Source organism: Strigops habroptila, chromosome 8 (genome assembly GCF_004027225.2).
Source record: "Strigops habroptila isolate Jane chromosome 8, bStrHab1.2.pri, whole genome shotgun sequence".
Taxonomy (NCBI): domain Eukaryota; kingdom Metazoa; phylum Chordata; class Aves; order Psittaciformes; family Psittacidae; genus Strigops; species Strigops habroptila.
This window is the reverse complement of record NC_044284.2, coordinates 40,034,028-40,053,950: the sequence shown is the minus strand read 5'-3', so window position 1 is coordinate 40,053,950 and position 19,923 is coordinate 40,034,028. Positions and strand designations below refer to the sequence as shown.

Genomic DNA, 19,923 nt, shown 5'->3' with positions numbered 1-19,923 from the left:
CACCTGTGTGTACTAATCTCACTTCTTTTGCAAGATGAAAATTCATTCTAATGAAAGATGCTGAAGCTTGTTTGTGTCACCCTAGAGCGGCGCACACTGGGAACTTGCGTTTGAATAATCACAGCTCAGCTAGCTAGCAGCATAAGATCCTCACCTGTGGCAAGAAAAATCAAGTGAATTATTTTCTTGTGTGATATGAAAATCAAGTTTGTTCTTTAGTTATAATTGTGCTGCAGCTGGATATGGGCTGTGCCTGTATGCATATGCAGTGCATTTAACCTCTTAACTTCCTGGGTGGTCCATGAGCCTCCCAGCCAGTCCCCTGTGCCAGTAAGAACATGAGCTGGCTGGAGACAATGGACCAATTGAAAGCTGGTGATTGACTGAGCTTCTTAATTAAGCATTTGGCTGATCCTTACTGATCCCCTCTGGATGGGAACTTCAGGCAGCTACAAATTCCCTGAGGCAGCTCTTGTGCCTAGTCCGATTTATATGCTTAAATATGTTGGTTAACATCCTGAATGGAGCATTTCAAACACTCCCCTAGGAAATTTTTGCTATTGAAATGCAGATTGCACATAGATAAGACATTTGTAAATATTCAGTAGAAACTGCTCCTGTACCCACAGCCACATTGGATGGTGGCTGGCTGGAGTACAAGAACTGAGTGAAACAGAGATTCAAGCAGTTTCCCAACCCAGCTGCAGACACTGTTGCAAGCATCCTTCTAATGGAAACTTCTTGTCATCAAGGGACAGCAACCAAACATCCTGTTCAGGAAATTTTATTCTCCTCTTAATTTATGCCATGATCCAAATAAATTTGGTTTTCCTTTTTAGCAAACACTCTGGCATGACTATCTGTGCAAAATGTGTATGAGCCCCCAGTCCTTTTGGGAAAAGCTACAACAGTCACCCAAAGAAAAGCCTGGAGATGATTTATGGCATTTTAAAGGCAAAATGCAAATTGCATATTCCAGTTACGAGGCTTTAGTTTTTGTTGTGTTTCACTGTTCTTTGTAGTAATAGTAACTGATGCCTTGCCATACAACCCGTCCACAATAGGACTCAAAACAAAGAGTCTTCAAGCTGAGCTGGAGGCGTGTTTAACCACGCTAGTAAGAATGACATGAATTTTTGCCTCACTAAAAAGTGTGCAAAGCAGGAGAAGCTTTAGTAAAACAAGTAAAACTGATGAAGGAGTCAATTTCAAACTCATCTCCCACCACTGCTGCTGCTACAACTTACCTGTCACAGCTCTGGTGCTTGCCTTCTTGCTCCTATAGGGCCCCTTCTCTGCCCAGATGTGGACGACATATTGCATGCCTGGGTCCAGATCACGTAAAGTGACCATGTCATTTTCACTCCCCACCTTTATTTCCTTTGTGTCTCCATCAGCTGAGGTATATCTCACCATATACCTGTCTATGGGAGCCTCAACTTTATTCCATGAGACAGTGGCTGTATGTTCTGTCACTCGGTCAGTTGCCACATTGGTTGGACTATCGACTCCTGAGAGAAGATTTCAAAGTGCAGGATTAGGAATCTCCAGCTGAATTAAACCACTACAATACCTGCCATAACATGTGCACATTTCCTTAATTTTTGCCTTGCTGCTTTGACCAGCTAAAACAGTGTCATCTATATTCCCATCTACAGCCCCTTGAGAAAGGAAGGCACCCATGAGAAACAAGCATGGTCAGAGTGGGGAGAAAGGAGGACTGTTCTAACATTTAGATTAAACTGTCCAATTTTTTTCTGCAGGAAGAGCTTTCAGACTACCAGCCTCACCTTCCATGGGTACCAACTTCAGCATCTTGCTTGCCCTCCTCACAGCATCAAGTATAGGCCCCATCCTTTCTCTGCCTCTGGTGTCAGCTGTTTGTTGCTCCTCACTTTCTGCCTACCCTGCAAACCTGTCTTTCAGACTCCCCTAAGACTTCTGCTATTTTAGGTGATGAATCAGAGTTTAGTCGTAGCTCTTACAATGGTTGGTATTCGTTGTAGTTGCAGCTCCTAAGTTTCATGGGTTACATAAGAATATGAGCAGAATTACTCATTGTGGGCCTTTTTTTCCCCTTTTAGGAAGTTTTGCAGCCCCCACGTCTGTGAAGAACAGCTGGAAAAAATAAGCTAAGAGTGTTCCAAATAATCAGAATCTATACAAGGAAGAAGAGCAGCCTTACAATGGCAGTGTGGCTGCTCTTCTGGAGAGCAGAAGAGCTCTCTTCTGCTTTAAATCCATTTTCTTCTAATGGAATAATTTACAAGACAACCTCAGGAATGTCCGACCTGATTTGGGATTTTTCAGTCTTTGGATGCAGCATGCCTACCCTTTTGTAGACACGCTGAATTTCAGAGTTTCCAGAATCTTAGAACAAGAGTCCAAAATTCTTCAAGCTCTCTTCTGCAATATCACAGCTCAAAAATAGTCTGCCTTTTTTTTTTTTTTTTAAACTGAAGCATCAATAAACCAACAGGGTTTCCAGATCTGCTTTTACACACACAGAGGCAAGCTTACTATGCTTGTGTCTGGCTGGAGCCATTAGTCAAGTTAAAGGTGAAGTTACTGTATGTTTAAAAAACAAGGCAAAAGACTGAGCTAGGACTAGGTTTATTGTTTAATATAGCGTAGACAAGCTTAAAGCAGCCTGCCTGCAGGTCATGCATGAAGAAGCAGCTAACTGTGCACCTTTTGTGCTGCAATCTTGACATATCTGTTCCCGAAACCTGTAGAAACATCACTATCATAAAAGAAACTTTCTACGTACCAGTCCTACCACTCACTGAGGATGGTTTCCCCTCTATATTGTCTTTCACGGGTATGACAGTGACCTCGTACTCAGTGCCAGGTTTCAGGCCTACAAAGAACAAAAGGGAAAGTTACCAACAATTAGGGGAGACAGTTTTTTCTTAAAGAAAGCTGTTTTGTTTAGTTCTAGGTTTGTAGCAGAGAGGAACTTAAAATTTAGATTCGTACCTAACTTACTTTTGTCTTAAGAATGCCTTGATAGCACTTTTGGTCTGGGCTTGAAAATTTAGATTCGTACCTAACTTACTTTTGTCTTAAGAATGCCTTGATAGCACTTTTGGTCTGGGCTTGCCTTTAGGGCATACACTGACTGCAGCAAATGGAGATTTCCATTAACATCAGTGTTACCAGCTCTGAAACAGAATATACTTTATTCCTAACAAGGACAGAATTAAAGCTGAATTAATATGCCTTGAAACTTACTGTCCACAGGGCATAGAAGCTTTCTCCCTGTTGAAGACATGCATCATTATGGGATTGGGAACCCTAATAGATCTCTCCCTGGCCTATGGCAGGCACAAGGTGAAGGAAAACTAGCCATCTACACATGAGAGAAGCATCATCTCGGGGCTATAGTCTGACCATCAATCACTCCTGCCATTTCTTCCTGCCTCTGCCTAGTTTGGAATACCCACAAGTACTCACCAGTCATGATGTGTCTGCTCTTAGGGTCATTGCTTTTGGGCACCATGACTTGCTTCTCATCCATGTCCACCAAGGATTTGAACTTCAGCTTGTAATAATCCACATCTGTTGGTGGGTTCTCCCACTCCACTTCCAGGGAGTGCTCCATCTCCTCTGTCATCCAGATGGTATTAAGTGTAGATAGAACTGGGAAGGACAGCAGAGGGTTGTGAGGAAGCAGCATCAGCAGGAAAAGATAACTGTAAGATAGGAAGTTGTTAAACAGTCCTCCCTGCCCAGTCACCTCCTGAGACCCAAGACATTTTCCTCAGCCAAACTGAAGACTTAAGCAAGTACAGCACAATAATTATTTCAACAGTCTTAGTTTTATCAATGGTAACACTCCAACTCAAAGAATTTTCTGGCTCTCAGCTCCCACTTGTTGTGCTAGAAGCATGAAAAATGTCGAAATAACCAAACTTTTAACTGTTTTTTCCAAGTCCAGGCAGACAGCATAATGTCATCTGCTAACAAAATGGCATTTCACTTCTCCACAGACTGCTTCAAATATGCAATCTTTCCACACTTGATCTCCTAACCTCAGTAGCACCAGGCTCATTCAGTCCTGGGAAGAGACTATCAGGAAAAACTCACTGCTGCAGACATGTTTGGCAAATTATTACCTAGGAATGTCATCCTGCCTACTTTAAAGTCCCTTCTGCATCTAGTCAAACAGTGCATTATTCTTAATAACATGCTGGCTTTATCTTGCACGCTTCCATTCCTGCTTCTTACAGCAGGCAACGTTACAGATTCCCTTGAATTCAGAGGAGTCAATGCAAGCAGGATTTGGACAAGATAAAGGGACATGACAATACATTCATCCCTAATGATACGTATCTGGGAACAGATTTTCCAGAAAAGATCAATGACAGAAAACTGCAACTGGAGCTGGGAAGAAAAAGTACTTTCCAGTGCTCAGAGAGGATATTACAAACCTGTAAAGCCAAACAATTTGCTTGTTTGAATCTAAAGATCTACAACTTCTGACTCTGAAGAATACTGCCTGCTCCTACCTGTACTTGCTTCTAGATACTTGGGCTCACTGGAAATCCCCTTCTTCACATGATGAACTGTGATATTGTACATGGTGCCAGGCCGGAGACCCACAATCTCACAGACGAACTGTTCTTTGGGCATGTGGACTTGTTTCACCAATGTCTCATACCCTACTGGATAATAGCTGATGAGGTAATTATCTACATCAATCATTGGATCCCAGATGACGGCCAGAGAGTTCTCTGTGGAGTTCAGCAGCTGCAGGTTCTGAGGAGCAAGCACTAGAAGACAAAGAAAAGGAGAACATTGCAATGTAGTTGATGTCTTGTCACATGGTCAAGCGAGACACTTTTTCAAATCTATTTTGAATACAGAGAGAATGCAGAACTAGAAGTCCCAGTCTGAAATCATCTTGGATTTGTCCATTTCTGGTCAACATTTCTGGCACATCATTAAATACAAATGAACACAACAGCCAGTAACAAATACAATAATTTCCTGGATGTCTCTTTCCACCTTCTAAACCCACACTGGCATGAGGAAAAAGCTGTCATGAAGCTGTCCCTTCTAATGCCTCTAGGAAGAAAAAGACAAGCCAAAACTTTCTTTTCTTATTACTGTCAGAGTTATCTCAAAATGTCAACTGGTCCCCAAAACTGGGGAACAGCTTCTCCATGGCAGAGGCAGAAAACTGAGCTTTTCTACCGATGGAAACTTACACTTGGTGCCTGGAGCAGACCTGGGCAAATCCACTGCACATAATAGATTTCAGGACACCAATAGTGCCTTAACCGTTTTGCTACAAGACAGACGCTCATCAGTGTCTTGAAGCAGCCCTTGAAAACATTCAATGTAGAACATCTGCCAGAAAGTTTACCTGATTTTAATTACAAGTAAGCACATCATAAACTGATTGTAAACCATCTACCAGCTGTATTTCACTAGCAAGGCACCAACAGATAGCAAAGAATAGATAGCAAGTGCCTATAGTGCCTGTAAAAAGGACTGTGTCAGCAACATTAGGTCAGATAATATCAGGAGATTCTTCTCACTTGAAAGGCAGCATTCATTCCCTTGTGTAATTCACAGCTTTCACTGAATTCCACCCTTGATATGTGCATGCCATTGCTTTTGATAAAAACTTTGCACAAAATGCAAGAATATTCATCCTGCCTTTTCTTATGATATAGAAGCTAGATTTGAATAATCCATATTTGCAATAAAATAATAAAGAACCTAAACACATATAGTGTTTATCCCTTGTCTAAGCATAGTTCAGAAGAGGATTCTATCTGCCTCTCTGGAGAGATGCAGTGTAAGAAACCACTATCATCTGTTTAGGACAATGCCTAGGACAGTTTGTTTCCAAGCAGGATATTCTGACAATGGGTTCTTGCAAAGGCAGTGACTTTCTAGCCCAGGGGAATCTGCTTTTGCAATGTGTTTATTTGCTCTGCCCTAAGATGCTCCAGAGCCATCTTCTCGAATCGACATGACAACCCCAAGCACTTCAGGATTTGGTAAAAACATGCCTGGTCAGGGCCAGGGGTGTGAAGGGGAAGGAGGCAACTGCTGGCCTTGGTAACCCTTGAAAACCTCCTCCTCTTGCTCTTCAGCAGCAGAGGACCTCCTAGCCCAAAGAGAAAGGGTTCATCACAGGCACAGCACTAATTGCTCAGGCGAATTAGGAGGACGAATGGTTGTGGACTGTGCCAGAGTCCATCTTGTGTTCTGCTCACTCTCATTAATTTCTCTCCATCAGGCAGCTTCTCCTCTGGAAGCAGGCTGAGGTCCTAATGGCTGAAGCAAGCAGGAAATGAGCAGCACATTTAGAGATCCAGCACTGGACTGAGAGCTCACACAGGGGCTTGTGGGGAACCCTGGCTCCCCTGGGAACACCAGAGTGTCCCTCTTTATTGTCTTTTCCAATTTCCTGATTACAGCATCAACACAATGACTTCCTGGTTAAACTAATACCATGCCGAGATACCAAAAAAATTGTTTTGTGGATACTGTCACTCTAAGCTGCTCATTTATTCATCTTCAGATATCCCACAGTGTTATTTTGGAGTGCCAGTAAACAAAGTCCAGAAAGAGCACAGGCCAATACCCACTGTTCAATGTGTCCTTGTCCTCTATTTCTCCTTCAGAAGCAACTGCAAGACATTATACTGTTGCATGCTTGATAGTAACTTCTAGATATTCAGACATTCCAGTTCTCATGGCAATATACAACAAAATGTGTCATTTAATGATCTGAGTCACATAAATAAATAAAAACAATGCTCAGTAAATCTCCCAGGATGCAGAAATCTAACCCAAATTTGAACAGAAAAGGCAATTTGACACCTATGGGAGATGAGAGCTTAGCTATGGATGCTAGGATGGGAATTCTTTGCCTTTGGACTTAAAATTTTTCAGCAGGAGTGGAGGTGTAGTGCTCAGAAACAGTCACAAAATGGATTGTGCTATATGCATTAGCTCTGTAGTGCTTGCTCGCTCAGTGAACAGAATCAACTTCCACAGCCTGTAAAAGAGCAGCAGCTATTGTGTAAGGAAGGGAACCCAAGGCTGGACCCAGCCAGCCCTTTAGGAGAGGCTGGCCGGGCAACAGTTCTCTCAGAAAACTGTTTCTGGAATAAACTCTTCTGTCTGCCACCTTTGTAAAGGTCCTGCCTGCTGAGCAGCAAATCCCAGTCTACTGACAGGAGAAATGAGTGCTGGAGCTACAAAGAAAGATCTCTGGACAGTGTGGAAGGGGTAGGAGTAGTAAAATTTTCAGAGCTCATTTGAGCTAGTAATGTTTTAAATAAAAGGCAAGTCTCTAAGCAGATAGATCAAGCCTGAGAGATGAGGGATGATGCAGAGCAAAAAAGACCTGAGAGTAAGGTCACTGCAAACCCTTACTGAGCAATACCTGGTGCTCAGCGTGTATCTGTTACCTATTTCTGCATCATGAGGAGCTGTGAAAGATTTGACCAAACAGTGAAGGAAAGGTGGCTTCCAGGGTAAAAGGCTAAGTGCTGAAACCTGGAGTATCAACCTGTGGTCGAAGGGAGATTACAGGTTTTTCAGAGTTCAGTGGAAACTGCTGGACACACACCTCGAGGTCAGCTCACTCAGGTCTTCTCAGGCAAATCCTACTGCTTTGTAACAAAGCAGGGTAAGGGAGAATTTCCCAAAGACCTCACTTCAAAGGGAGATTATTTAAAGGATTTATGCATCCTTTGTCTCACAAGTTTTATCAAATCAATTACCTTATCGGCAAGGAGTGCACATTGCAGCAAACGTGATTTGACTTTCTATTGTCTCATTTGTATGTCAAGAAACAGATTCTGGATCTCTCTTAAATTATAGGCTGCATACCCAGTTTTGTTCTTCCCTTCACCTGCTACACACAGGCTTGTGCTAGCACTATCTTTAACTGCATTTCCACCTGTCTCCAGTTCAAAAATGTTTCCAGGCAATTCTTGAAGACAAGGATCAGTCAGCAACACCTAGCCCAGCAGGAACTCTGAGAAGAACATGACAAGCCCATGCTTAGCTACTACAGCATTAACCAAATAGGTAGAAAGGAAAACTCAGCTTAAAAGAATGAAGGGAGAAATAACCCACAGGCATGCCTTACCCTGGGAGCAATCAAGGCCAAAGAAGCCATCGTGGCAGTAGCACTCTCCTGTGTCACAGAACCCATTGCCACTGCAGTCCCCAGGACATCGTTTCTCACTGCAGTCCTCCCCAATGAACTCCTCATAGCACTGGCAGACCCCTTTGGCTGTGTCGCAGATCCCATTGCTGCTGCAGTTCTCAGGGCAGAGCTGATGGCTGCAGCCCTCACCAAAGTAAGGCTCATCACAGATACACTTCCCACCATCGCAGCGCCCATGACCGCTGCAGTGGCTGGGGCAGGTGGGGCGAGAGCAGTCACTGCCCTCCCAGCCCTCAGCACACTTACAGCTGCACGTCTCATAGAGGAATGTCCCATGGCCACTGCAATGTGAGACATCTGGCCAGAGCAGCACCACAGCAAGCATGACACACAGATGAGAGAAAATAAAAAAAAATAAAATTAGGAACATAGCAATAGACAGGTAGTGCAAAGGTGTGCTCAAGGTCATTAAAGGGAAAGCATAAATATCATTGGAAAACATGGGCTGAAAAAGACCTGAGGACATCACCATGTCCACCTGCCCCAGGTCCAAAGAGGGACCAGCTCCACTCTTGCCCTTCCCAACACATTTGCCCATAGCTGGCAGGAATGCAGATTCCGTGACCGCTCCAGAGAGTCAATTAGAAAGCTTTTCACAGCCTCTAACCTGAATCTTCCTAGTTGTAATTTAAGCTCATCATTTCTCACCACAGTTATAAAGATGGAGAGCACATTATTCCATCTGCTACACACCTGTATTTTTCATGTAAGCAAAGACTTAGCACTTCTCCCTGTCTCCATTCCCCAAACAACATTAGTTTGTTAAATTTTTTCTTTGAGGCCATGTGATATAAAACTTTGATCACAGACAGAGCCAGTGGCCACCACAAAACATCATCAAAAACTCTGATCTTCTTTCAGTCAGTTATCAAGGAGGAAATAAACAGACAAATTCTCAACTGCAAAATTACAAAGGCAAAAGTGGAAAGGAAAAGACAGCAACAAGCAATGCCTCCTTCATCTTCCACCCTCCTGTCCTTCAGAAATTTGTCCACTGAATCCTCCCACCTCTGTAAAACTCAAGAACTTGTTCCCTTCCATTTCTGGGAGATACCTGAGGAGATTTCCCCTGCGCTGGTTTCAGAAATTGTATGTACTACCATATTTCGGGACCTTCAGGTCTTCTTTCACATCACAGAAACCAGAGCACCTTCCCATCTGTAGGACTAGGACATTTCACTCACAGAGAACCTCCAATAACTGTGACAAATGGATTCCAGTCCCCAAACCTCTGCAGTAAATAGTCTGTTCCTGGGATGTATGAACAGGTCCTGGAATTCTTACTTACCTCGGCTTCCCCCACAGCACTTCTCAGGGCTGCAAATGTTTCTCAGCTCTGCCACTTCTTTCTCAAGCTTCTCTATCCTTTCAAGCAGACCTTTAATGTGGGTCAAAGTTTCACAGTCCCCTTTGGGCGCATGCACATGGATATTGTGCCTAAAGATTATATTCTGTTCTTCATTTTCCTCAGCCTCTCCGGGATCTAGCTGCACCCCACTGTTGCCTTCATGCTGGAATGGATCTGCCTCCACCTTAATCTGGGAGGATGTGAGCAGGTCAATCTTGTAGGTGTGGCTGAAGGATATTCTTTGACCATCGCTGGTGCAGTTGCGAGATGCAGGATGTTGAACAGCAGATGTCTGAAGGGCACAGCACAGCAATACCCCCATTGGAAAGGCAAGCCAGCTCTGGAAATCCATCTGGCAGGTTTTCAGAGGGAGCACTGACTGCTCAAACAGCACAGGTGCTTTCAAGAAGAAGAAAGTAAGCCGTGTGATTATAAAGTTGGCTTTCATGATTTCTCTTAAAAAAAACACCACAAAAACAACCAAAAAAAAAAAAACCCAAAAACCCAAAAACCAAAAAAACAACCAACCAAAAAAAAAAAAAAAAAATCAAACCCCTAAAAAACCCCAAAGCAAAAAAAGAAACAAAAAAACCCACAGTTATTTGTTTTGCCCTAATTCAGCACTAGGTTCGTAAGTACCTGGAAAAGTCACATTGGATGAGTTCGACAGAAAAGAACTCCTATACTCCCCCCCAACTAGGAGCTTCAAGTTTGCAAGTTTCAAATAAGACTTAGTATCATGGTCCACCAGAATTATTAATTATGCCATAGCACTTATTTCCCTGCAGTTACAATGGACGTCGTATCAATCTCCCACCTGTGAACTGGATTACTGATCATCATTTTGGCCATGGCAATCTCCAGCAGTTAGTATGGTTTTCAGTTAGAAGCATGATAATTGTGCTGATGCTGTGCATATGAAAATTCAGAGAGCTGACACTGATCTTTGAATAGAAGTTTGGGAGGTAGCTTTGCTCACTTTACATGCGTCACAGCATGAGATAGCTTTCCCACTACAGCTGCACTTCAGGCATAGGTGGAAATGTTCTCAGGAATGTGTTGAAGAGGATGCCAAGAGTCAATTTCTACAAGAACTGTAACTGTAGAATGCATTCTCAAGGAGGGGGATCAGCTAAGAGAAGTGGACCACAGAACAGGCATCACTGGAATAGACATGTCTGCATTCAGCTGGAAGACAACTCACACACGTCCACAGCACACCATTAAACATCCCTTTCCTTCTCCCATCACTCACAAACTGAGGTTCTGTAAGTGCACCTCATGTGCTGACCTCACCAAGTGCCAGCCCCAGCCTCAGAAGCCCCATCTCTGCCTCTACCTACCAGAGACAGAGGAGCAGGGCCGAGCTTCTGTGGAGCTGAGGACATCTGCTCTATAGAGGCAGGACCAGGATCCTCAGCTGGCTTCACATCTTGTTGATTACATCTCACATCTTCAAGGCCAGGTTGGATGGGGCTTTGAGCAACCTGATATAGTGGAAGGTGTCCCTGCCTGTGGCAGGGGGTTGGAACTAGATGATCTCTAAGGCCCCTTCCAACCCAAACCATTCTGTGATTCCATGAAAACCCTCGCTTTGGGTACAACAGTCCTGACAGAGCTGAACCAGCTGTCTTCAGCTTCAAGGTTGGATGTAGATGACTTACAATTTAGTACACCACTTCAAAAATTTAGATTTTAATTACCAGGTTTTCACCACTGGACTCAAAGGATACATAAAATTTAGCTCCAGACAGAAGCCTCCAACCCCGGAGCGAGGGGAAACCCCGCGTCCAGGGAGCCTCAGCTCTGAGCAGTGAGAACCACCGCGGGAGCCTCGAGCCCCCGCCAGGCCTCGCCCAGGAGTCGACAGCTCTGCTGACATGAGCAGGGACTCACAGGGGCCGGCGCCAGGAGGGAGGCACCGCCCGAGCGGGGAGAACCCGCCCCGGGGAGCCCGGGAGCAGCGGGGGGCACGGCCCTTAGCGCTCGGCTCAGGGCCGGGCCCGCTCCGGGAGCTCTGCTCCGGCTGCCCCGGCGGTGGCAGCGGCGGCACCGGACACAGCCGAGGGGAGGGGAGGCTGCGGCGCGGAGCTCGGGGTGCAGGAAATGCCTCCGCTGGTCTCTGGAGGCGAGGGTGCGCCCTGGTGGAGGCCCTCCTGCAGCAGGGGCTGAGCTGCGGGACACTGCCAGTAGCTGAAAGGTGTGAGGGGAGCTGAGAGGGAGCTGGGCTCTTTGCTCCAGGCCCGAACTGTGCAGGGGCCACAAGCGTCCACCATAGCGCGTACAGAAAAGGAGGAGAGTGTTAATCCAGGAAACTGAGAGCTAGTAACAAAAAACAACGAAAAAAAAAAAAGGAGGAAAAGGACAATTAAAAGCAAGGGGCTTCCTCCAAAATGCAAGGTCCCCACCTAGAACCGCTTCTCAGTTCTGTAGGGGGCATGGACAGTGGGATTGAGTGCGCCCTCAGCAAGTTTGCCGATGACACCAAGCTGTGTGGTTCGGTTGATACGCTGGAGGGAAGGGATGCCATCCAGAGGGACCTTGACACGCTTGTGAGGTGGGCCGATGCCAACCTTATGAAGTTTAACCAAGGCAAGTGCAAGGTCCTACATCTGGGTCGGGGCAACCCCAGGCACTGCTACAGGCTGGGCAGAGAAGAGATTCAGAGCAGCCCTGCAGAAAAGGACTTGGGGGTGTTGGTTGACGAGAAGCTTAACATGAGCCGGCAGTGTGCGCTTGCAGCCCAGAAAGCCAACCGTATCCTGGGCTGCATCAAAAGAAGCGTGGCCAGCAGGTCGAAGGAGGTGATCCTGCCCCTCTACTCTGCTCTTGTGAGACCCCACTTGGAGTACTGCGTACAGTTCTGGTGTCCTCAACATAAAAAGGACATGGAGCTGTTGGAGCGAGTCCAGAGGAGGGCCACGAGGATGATAAGAGGGCTGGAGCACCTCCCATATGAAGACAGGCTGAGAAAGTTGGGGCTGTTCAGCCTGGAGAAGAGAAGGCTGCGTGGTGACCTCATAGCAGCCTTCCAGTATCTGAAGGGGGTCTACAAGGATGCTGGGGAGGGACTCTTCCTTAGGGACTGTAGTGGTAGGACAAGGGGTAATGGGTTCAAACTTAAACAGAGGAAGTTTAGATTAGATATAAGGAAGAAGTTCTTTACAGTAAGGGTGGTGAAGCACTGGAATGGGTTGCCCAGGGAGGTTGTGGATGCTCCATCCCTGGCGGTGTTCAAGGCCAGGTTGGACAGAGCCTTGAGCCACATGGTTTAGGGCAAGGTGTCCCTGCCCATGGCAGGGGGGTTGGAACTAGATGATCTTAAGGTCCTTTCCAACCCTTACGATTCTATGATTCTATGATTCTAACGATGAAACGCACACCTCATCAAATGAACATCCTGCTGATGCGCCAGTAGAGAGGATCGTTACTGGTGCCTCCAGGAAAAAGCAGCGGGTCACAGTAATAGGGGACTCTGAAAGGCACAGAGGCACCTATCTGTTGGCCTCACCCAGTCTCAAGGGAGGGATGTGGCTGAGAGGCTGCCTGGTCTAGTAAGTCCTGCTGACTATTACCCACTTCTTGTGGTGCATGTGGGTGTTAGTGACATAGGCAGCAGTAGCTGGAGAACATGAAGAAGGCCTACAAAGCCCTGGGAGAGGTGGTTAGGGGCTCTGGGACTCAGATAGTTTTTTTCATCGATTCTCCAGGTCAGAGGGGGGCACCTTGAAAAAGCCAGGCAGGTCTGGCAGGTTAATAAACGGTTAGAACGGTGGTGCCATAGTCAGGGGTTTGGTTATTTAGAACATGGGACTCAATTTGGGAGGTCAGGTCTACTGGAAGCTGGTGGAGCTGGTCTAACAAAGGGGAAGAGCTGTTTTGGTGGGAGGCTTGCCACGCAGGTCAAGGCAGCTTTAAACTAGATGTGTTGGGGGAGGGGGGCATCGATCCATCCCAACACTCCCAGTCAGTTGCCAGCACCTGTAATAAATGCTTGGAGCCATGCAGAGCTATTTCAGCTGCTCCAGCTGATGAGTCAGCTTTATTTGAAGCTCAGCTCAGATGCTTCTATACAAATGCCCATAGTATGGGGAACAAATGAGGAATTAGAGATACATGTGTGTCTATGGGGATATAATATCATTGGCATCACAGAAACATGGTGGGATGGCTCCTATGGCTGGAGTGTTGAGCCTATAGGCTCTTTAGGAAAGACAGGCCAGGCAGGAGGGGGAGTGGCTATTTATGTCAGTGATAGGCCGGAGAGTATGGAACTCTGTCTAGGGACGGGTGATGAGTCAACAGAGAGTTTGTGGGTCAGGGTCAAAGGGAGAACAGCAATGGGGGACATTACTGTGGGGATCTGTTACAGACCACCTGATCAGGAGGACTCTGTGGATGAAGCGCTGTATAGACAGATAGGAGCAGCCTCACGCTCGCAGGACCTTGTCCTCAAGGGGGACTTCAACCATCCTGATATATGTTGGAGGGACGGTACAGCCCGGCAGAAGCAATCCAGGAGGTTCCTCAATTGCGTGGAAGACAACTTCCTCTTTCAAGTAATAGAGGAGCCAACAAGGAGAGGTGCCATGCTTGACCTCATGCTCACCAACAGGGAGGGGCTGGTGAGGAATGTGATGCTCCAGGGCAGCCTTGGCTGTAGCGATCACGAGGTGGTTGAGTTCGAGATCCTCAGGACAGTGAGAAGAGCGTGCAGCAAGCTCACTGCCCTGGACTTCAAGAGAGCACTTTGGCCTCTTCAGGAACCTGCTCAGTAAGGTTCCATGGGGTGAAGCCCTAGAGCGCAGGGGGGCCCAAGACTGCTGGTTGATATTCAAGGTTCACCTGCTACAAGCTCAGGAGTGTTGCATCCTGACTAGAAAGAAAGTGCAGCAGGAGGGCCAGGAAACTTCCATGGAGGGCCAGGAAACTTCCATGGATGGATAAGGAGCTGCTGTGGAAACTTAAGAGGGGAAAAAAGAGGCTTATAAAAGGCAGAAGTGAGGACAGGCGGCATGGAAAGAATACAGGGATGTTGTCCAGGAAGCTAGGGACCAGGTCAGGAAAGCTGAAGCCCAGTTAGAATTAAATCTGGGCCAGGTTGGACAGAGTCTTGGGTGACATAGTTTAGACATGGGCAGGGAGGCTGGAAATAGATGATCTTAAGGTCCTTTCTAACCCTAACTATTCTATGATTAAACCCATGCTCTTCTAATACTACCCTTAGCCTGCACCGTTACCTGAACTGGGGAGAATTTAAAAAAAAAAAAAAAAAAAAAAAAAAAATCCTCCATTTGAAACCAATGCATTGGCATTTTGTGTGCCTGAACACTGGATTCACTTGAGGGATCTCAAGTTTATTTTGCTTTGACGCAGTTATCTGATTTGTTATCTCAGCTTTGGCAAAGTTGATTTAGAAGCTACCAGAGCAAATCTGTTAACACATGGAGTGAGAAGATGTTGCAAACCCGTGTTTTCCTGTACTTCTATTTCGAAAATACTCCTTTCCTACCCTGCATAAATAAATACATAGGAAGAGCATGTTTCCAGGCTGATTAAGTCTCAAAACTAAGCCTTAAAAATAAATATTAATGTTTAACTGCATTGACATTTAGAGGTCAAAACTGAAGTCCAAACATTTAAGCGTAAAGTCTTTAGATACAGTCTTTAACAGAAACAAAACTTTTGTCAACCAAGCTAGATTTTTGAACTTAAGAAATTAACACCTTATAGGCAAGAATAACAGGAAGGAAGAAGGAAACTGAACAAACATGGGTAGAAGGATAAAATATAAAATTAGAAACCTAAATTTATCAGTTGGCTTATTCAATGTTACAAGCTGAATTTTGGCATTAATGGTAGATGTCAATCTGCACAGGAGGTGATACATACTTGTTTAAATACTTAGAATTTCATATCACAAGATGCAAATACAAAATGCCACCATATGTGACTAACTAAGTCATGTTATTCATTGCACAAGAAGAAGAAAAATCATTATTTAAGTGCTAAATTAGGTAATGTGATAACTAGAAAGCATTTGGCCAGTAGGTATCCATAGTAACAGCACATCTGAACTCAGATAATAGTGCTGCCCCAGATAATACTCTCTAAAGTAGGAGGACTCCATTCCTAAAGAATCATACTAAGTTTTCAGCTCCTCTGCTATTTCCATTATCATCAGATTCCTGAAAGTCATCCTGAGCTATAATGAAAATTAACTGGTTTTGTGAAACATCCCTGTATCTTCTAAATGTCTGCCAAAACTTTGGAAATATCCCTAGCATTACATTCGTGCCCTACAGGAAGGTGCCCTTTATGCTCAGAAACATGAGGCTTTGGTTGCTAAAACCACCATTGGAAATACAGATTATACCTGCTTATACCTGTATTGCAAGCCACTCTGATGCATCTCTCTTTAAGCAAAATCATCACCGAAATCAACAAAATAGCGTATAGATTTCAAGATTCAGTTTACAATTCTTTATCTTGTTTTATTTATGTAAGGGAATTATTTCTGCTGCTTATTCCCAAATAGCAGTTTGGTTGGGTTTTTCCCCCTCCATTCAGCACTTAGCTACCTTTAACTAATAGTAAAAGAAATGGAGGGGGAGGAAGTATGCTGCTTTGCAGAGGCAGGGCTTCTTCCCTATCTCTGTCTCTTGAGGATTTGCAGATACCTGTTTGTAACCAAAGATGCATTTTTCCACCCTGACCCAGCTGCTATTCTGTTTCCCAAGACACCTCTCCCTCAAAGAGCCACAGAAACTAATTATATCTTTCTTTTTCTGCTGTGTAGACTTCTGAAACAAATGAAGATGTAAGAGATTGCTTCAAAGCTGTGAACAAATATAATGTCTAAATTCTACAGATCCTCACCAGTCCGTTGCAGGAAACCCCAAAAGCTTTGTGTTGTGGGATTTATTTCCAAATCCCTGGATATGACTCCCCCAAGACCACTCCTACCACCCCAGACAGACACATGCACAAAGTCCCTTCGCTCAGCATCAAGTGCTGAAGAGCATTCTGGGTTGTAACATGATGTCATTGCTAATTAGGGCTTCATGGGAACCACAAATTGATCTCAGATTTTCCTGGACTTAGAGATCATTCAGGAGGAAAAACCCCTGAACATAAGCATTTCTGTTAAGCGTAATGAAAGAGGACAGCTTTTTTGGCTTCCTCGTCATGTAATAAAGAGATTTTCCTCTGCTGTTAAAAAGGGTGGGATTAACTGATTCTTCATGGAGTGTATCATGTCATATGTATAACTGGCAATAATAGCAGATTAGGGAAAGGACTAATCTGGGAAAGAATGCCAAGCAGCCAGATCTACTAAGCACAGAATATTCTCCTAAGGAAGGGGATGGAAGAAGCCCTGCTCACATCTTTCCAACCTTTGCAGAGGAAAGCATGGGGTGATCAAAGCTGGAGAGAACCTGCTGTATTCATATGAAAGACTCCAGTGATCTAAGCCCAAGTCTTTTTCCATCCTACAGGTCAGTGCTTGAAGGTCTGGGGTATAGGCCTTGCAGTATTATCTTCTGCTAGCACCCAGTCTGCCTTAGGAGATGTGTGTCTGGAAGCTGCTTCAATCAAGGCAAGAGCTGATGAAGGCATGGATGTAGATACTCTGCAGGGTGCCTCCCAGGCAAGATGAGGTGGGATTGAGGAGAGAAAGGGAAACTTGTAGTTACAGGAAGATGGAAATGCAGGTCTGGAACAGCTCCAGGGTTGCAGAAAAGGAAGAGAGAGAGAATTATAAGATCAGAGATTGAGAAATGGGGCAGAGTAGACTATGTACATATCCAAGCAGCAAGAGTTATACAACACAACATTAGAAGCAACACACATTGAAGTTGTAGAAAAACAACCTGGAAAAAAGGATGCGCAATGAAAGAAGCGATGGGGTGAGACTTGAGCTTTCTATGTACTAAGAGAGAATACAATGTGCGATTTTTTTGAGCACAGTTTTTTGCACACTATGGCTAGAACAGAAACCGCCAAATTGTTGAAGAGACATGAGAGCTGACAGTTTCCTAATTGCCAAGTTAGAAAATTGGCACGTTTAACGAGGCGAGGTTTCTTGAAGAACACAAAAGGAACAACAAGTATTAGAAGACATGTCAAAGTCTTCAGCAAGTTCACAGAAGTGCTGCCGATGCCCAAACAGCCATCACTTTCTTCAGTAACTCTCAAGAAAAGCAGCAACAGACCTGTCTGACCAACACTAGGAAGGCAGCATTTAAGCTCAGGAGACACAAGCATTACCAGTGATTGATATTCCTCATATGCTCTGCTGTCAAATAGATGTCGACTGTAGAATGCCATACTGTTTAAAGCATGGAAATGACAACGTGGGAGCAGGGGAGTGTGCAGCAGCAGCCTGTGAAGAAGCAAATGCACCTGCAGAGGCACATGGCAAAGCTGTGTTCATGGATACAGAAGCAGATGTAGCAGCACAGAAGTTGATAAACCAGCTCATCTCTGAGTGAGTTAGAATACAGTCATGATCCTTACATCTTGCAAACACTTTTAGCAATAAAGAATGACAAGTCAGTAACACTAAAGAGCAGAACTCATTCATTGGGGGCTACTATTTTTTTCTTTGCAGTCTGATAAAAATGAAGGGAGGGTCAGAACGTGCACAAAATGATGATACTGCTGTTCACTAACTACTACTACTACTAATAATGGGCTAAGAAGTCTAGCCCATTTTCCTTCTACTTTACATATTTTTCTCAGTGAAGCATTCAGCTGAGACAAGCTATTAATTTTACAGATTTTCCATAAGTATTATTTAGTTTAACCAATAGGATTATTTGTCTTTATTTTCTGTGGTGAAAATATTTTACTGTTCCAAACCTCATATGCTTTAGAAAGCTCTGCATCAGGTTTCCTTTCTTCTGGTATTGGTTGTAGAAGTAATTCAGTTCAACTGCCGTAGTAAGCCAGCCAGCACTCTGTTTTCAATATTATGTAATCTTCACAGAGTTAATGGCTGCAATTAAGGCAACCAATGACTGCCAAGAAAAAAAATGCAACCGTTAATTTAGCAAGGTTGTTTCTTTTACAAGTATCTACCTTTTTTTAATTCCAGACTGAATGAACGTTACCTATTTGAAATAATTAATAGGAAAATAGAAGTATAGTCAGCCAGGTAGATGCTGCGCTTCTAGATTTATCCGTATGTTTACCTTTTCTTTCACGCAAATTCTTCTACAGTGTCTGATAAGCAAGATGTATTAACTGGTCATACATGAATGAGGCTGCTTCCAAAATCCTGCGTACTCATTAGAAAGTGCAGAGAGACTTAACAGTATTTACACATTTGCTTGTTAGTATATATATATGCATTTCGTAAAAAATGACGTAGCTAAATCATTAGCTTCCACTTTAAGTTACTTCGTGTTTCCTGAAACAAATCTTTGTTCTGTTGCCTGAACAGCTCAAAAATTTTGTAACTCCTGTATTTGGTCAATTTTACTTATCCAATGAATGAATTTTTATTATAAATAGTATAATCAAGAAAGTACTTATACTGTGTAAATAGTGATGTTTCATTTTATGTGGTAAAGAACTTCTACTGTCTTCCACCGAGCCTGTGAAAAGGTATACTAGAAGGAATAGGAAGAGCTTTTGGATAAAAAAAAAATATCAATTACTGAGAGTGTTTGTAACAATTATGTGTGATCAAATTCCAGTATAATCTCATAAAAAAGGGCTTTTAAAACAACTACTGTCACACAGAAATCAGAGCCTAAAATGGAAAGTACTGGGACAAGCGTTCTACAATAATTCTAGGTTAAACCCTAGCTCCATTAAAGCCAAAGGCAAAACTCCGATTTACTTTAGCAGATATGAGGTTGGAGAACTTAAGCCCTTTGACATGGAGTGACATTAAATACTACCATACATTTTGCAATAATAATAATATGTGCCCATAATACAGGATTATTGATGTTTGTGTAAGGCTTTCAAAGCATTGGAGGGTATCTGCTATAGGAAGTCAGAGAAAATTAGCTGGGTTTTTCATTCAGAACAAACAACAGGAATCTCAAAGGAAATAAAAATACTTTTCTCTTACCTTTCAAGTACTTTCATCTGTCTGGTTCAGAGCCCTTCTGATGCAGCCACCACTTGCAAAGGTAATTTGAGCAAGCTGGAAGGTCACCAAATCCTTTCCTCTTCCCAGTCCAGCTGGAAACCAGCAGCAGTCCCTGCAGTGAATTTAAGTCCCCACTGACCAGACAAAAGGAACCAATAGAGGCCTTGGGGTGTTTCCCTCCCACAAACCACCTAAGGAGCATGCTGGGTTTAGGAGCAATTCCCCTAGTCAGTATCAGTCTTTCACACTAGCAGGAAGAATCAT

At 44.1% G+C, this 19,923-nt stretch overlaps 1 protein-coding gene across 2 annotated transcripts in view; it reads right to left on the bottom strand.

The window, feature by feature from the left end:
* TNN (tenascin N) overlaps positions 1 to 19,771 on the bottom strand; it is a 31,521-nt gene extending 11,750 nt beyond the window's left edge. The window contains exons 1-8 of one of the 2 annotated variants that reach the window (XM_030493484.1): positions 19,639 to 19,771; positions 18,417 to 18,574; positions 9,492 to 9,950; positions 8,123 to 8,500; positions 4,512 to 4,775; positions 3,457 to 3,642; positions 2,771 to 2,860; positions 1,248 to 1,511 (exon numbers count right to left, since the gene is read on the bottom strand). In XM_030493484.1, the coding sequence (XP_030349344.1) occupies positions 1,248 to 1,511; positions 2,771 to 2,860; positions 3,457 to 3,642; positions 4,512 to 4,775; positions 8,123 to 8,500; positions 9,492 to 9,903 (1,594 nt within the window). In that variant the 5' untranslated portion in view covers positions 9,904 to 9,950; positions 18,417 to 18,574; positions 19,639 to 19,771. The remainder of the gene's footprint in view (positions 1 to 1,247; positions 1,512 to 2,770; positions 2,861 to 3,456; positions 3,643 to 4,511; positions 4,776 to 8,122; positions 8,501 to 9,491; positions 9,951 to 18,416; positions 18,575 to 19,638) is intronic. The other variant, XM_030493485.1, reaches the window with a different exon arrangement.
* Between the last annotated feature and the right edge of the window lie 152 nt (positions 19,772 to 19,923).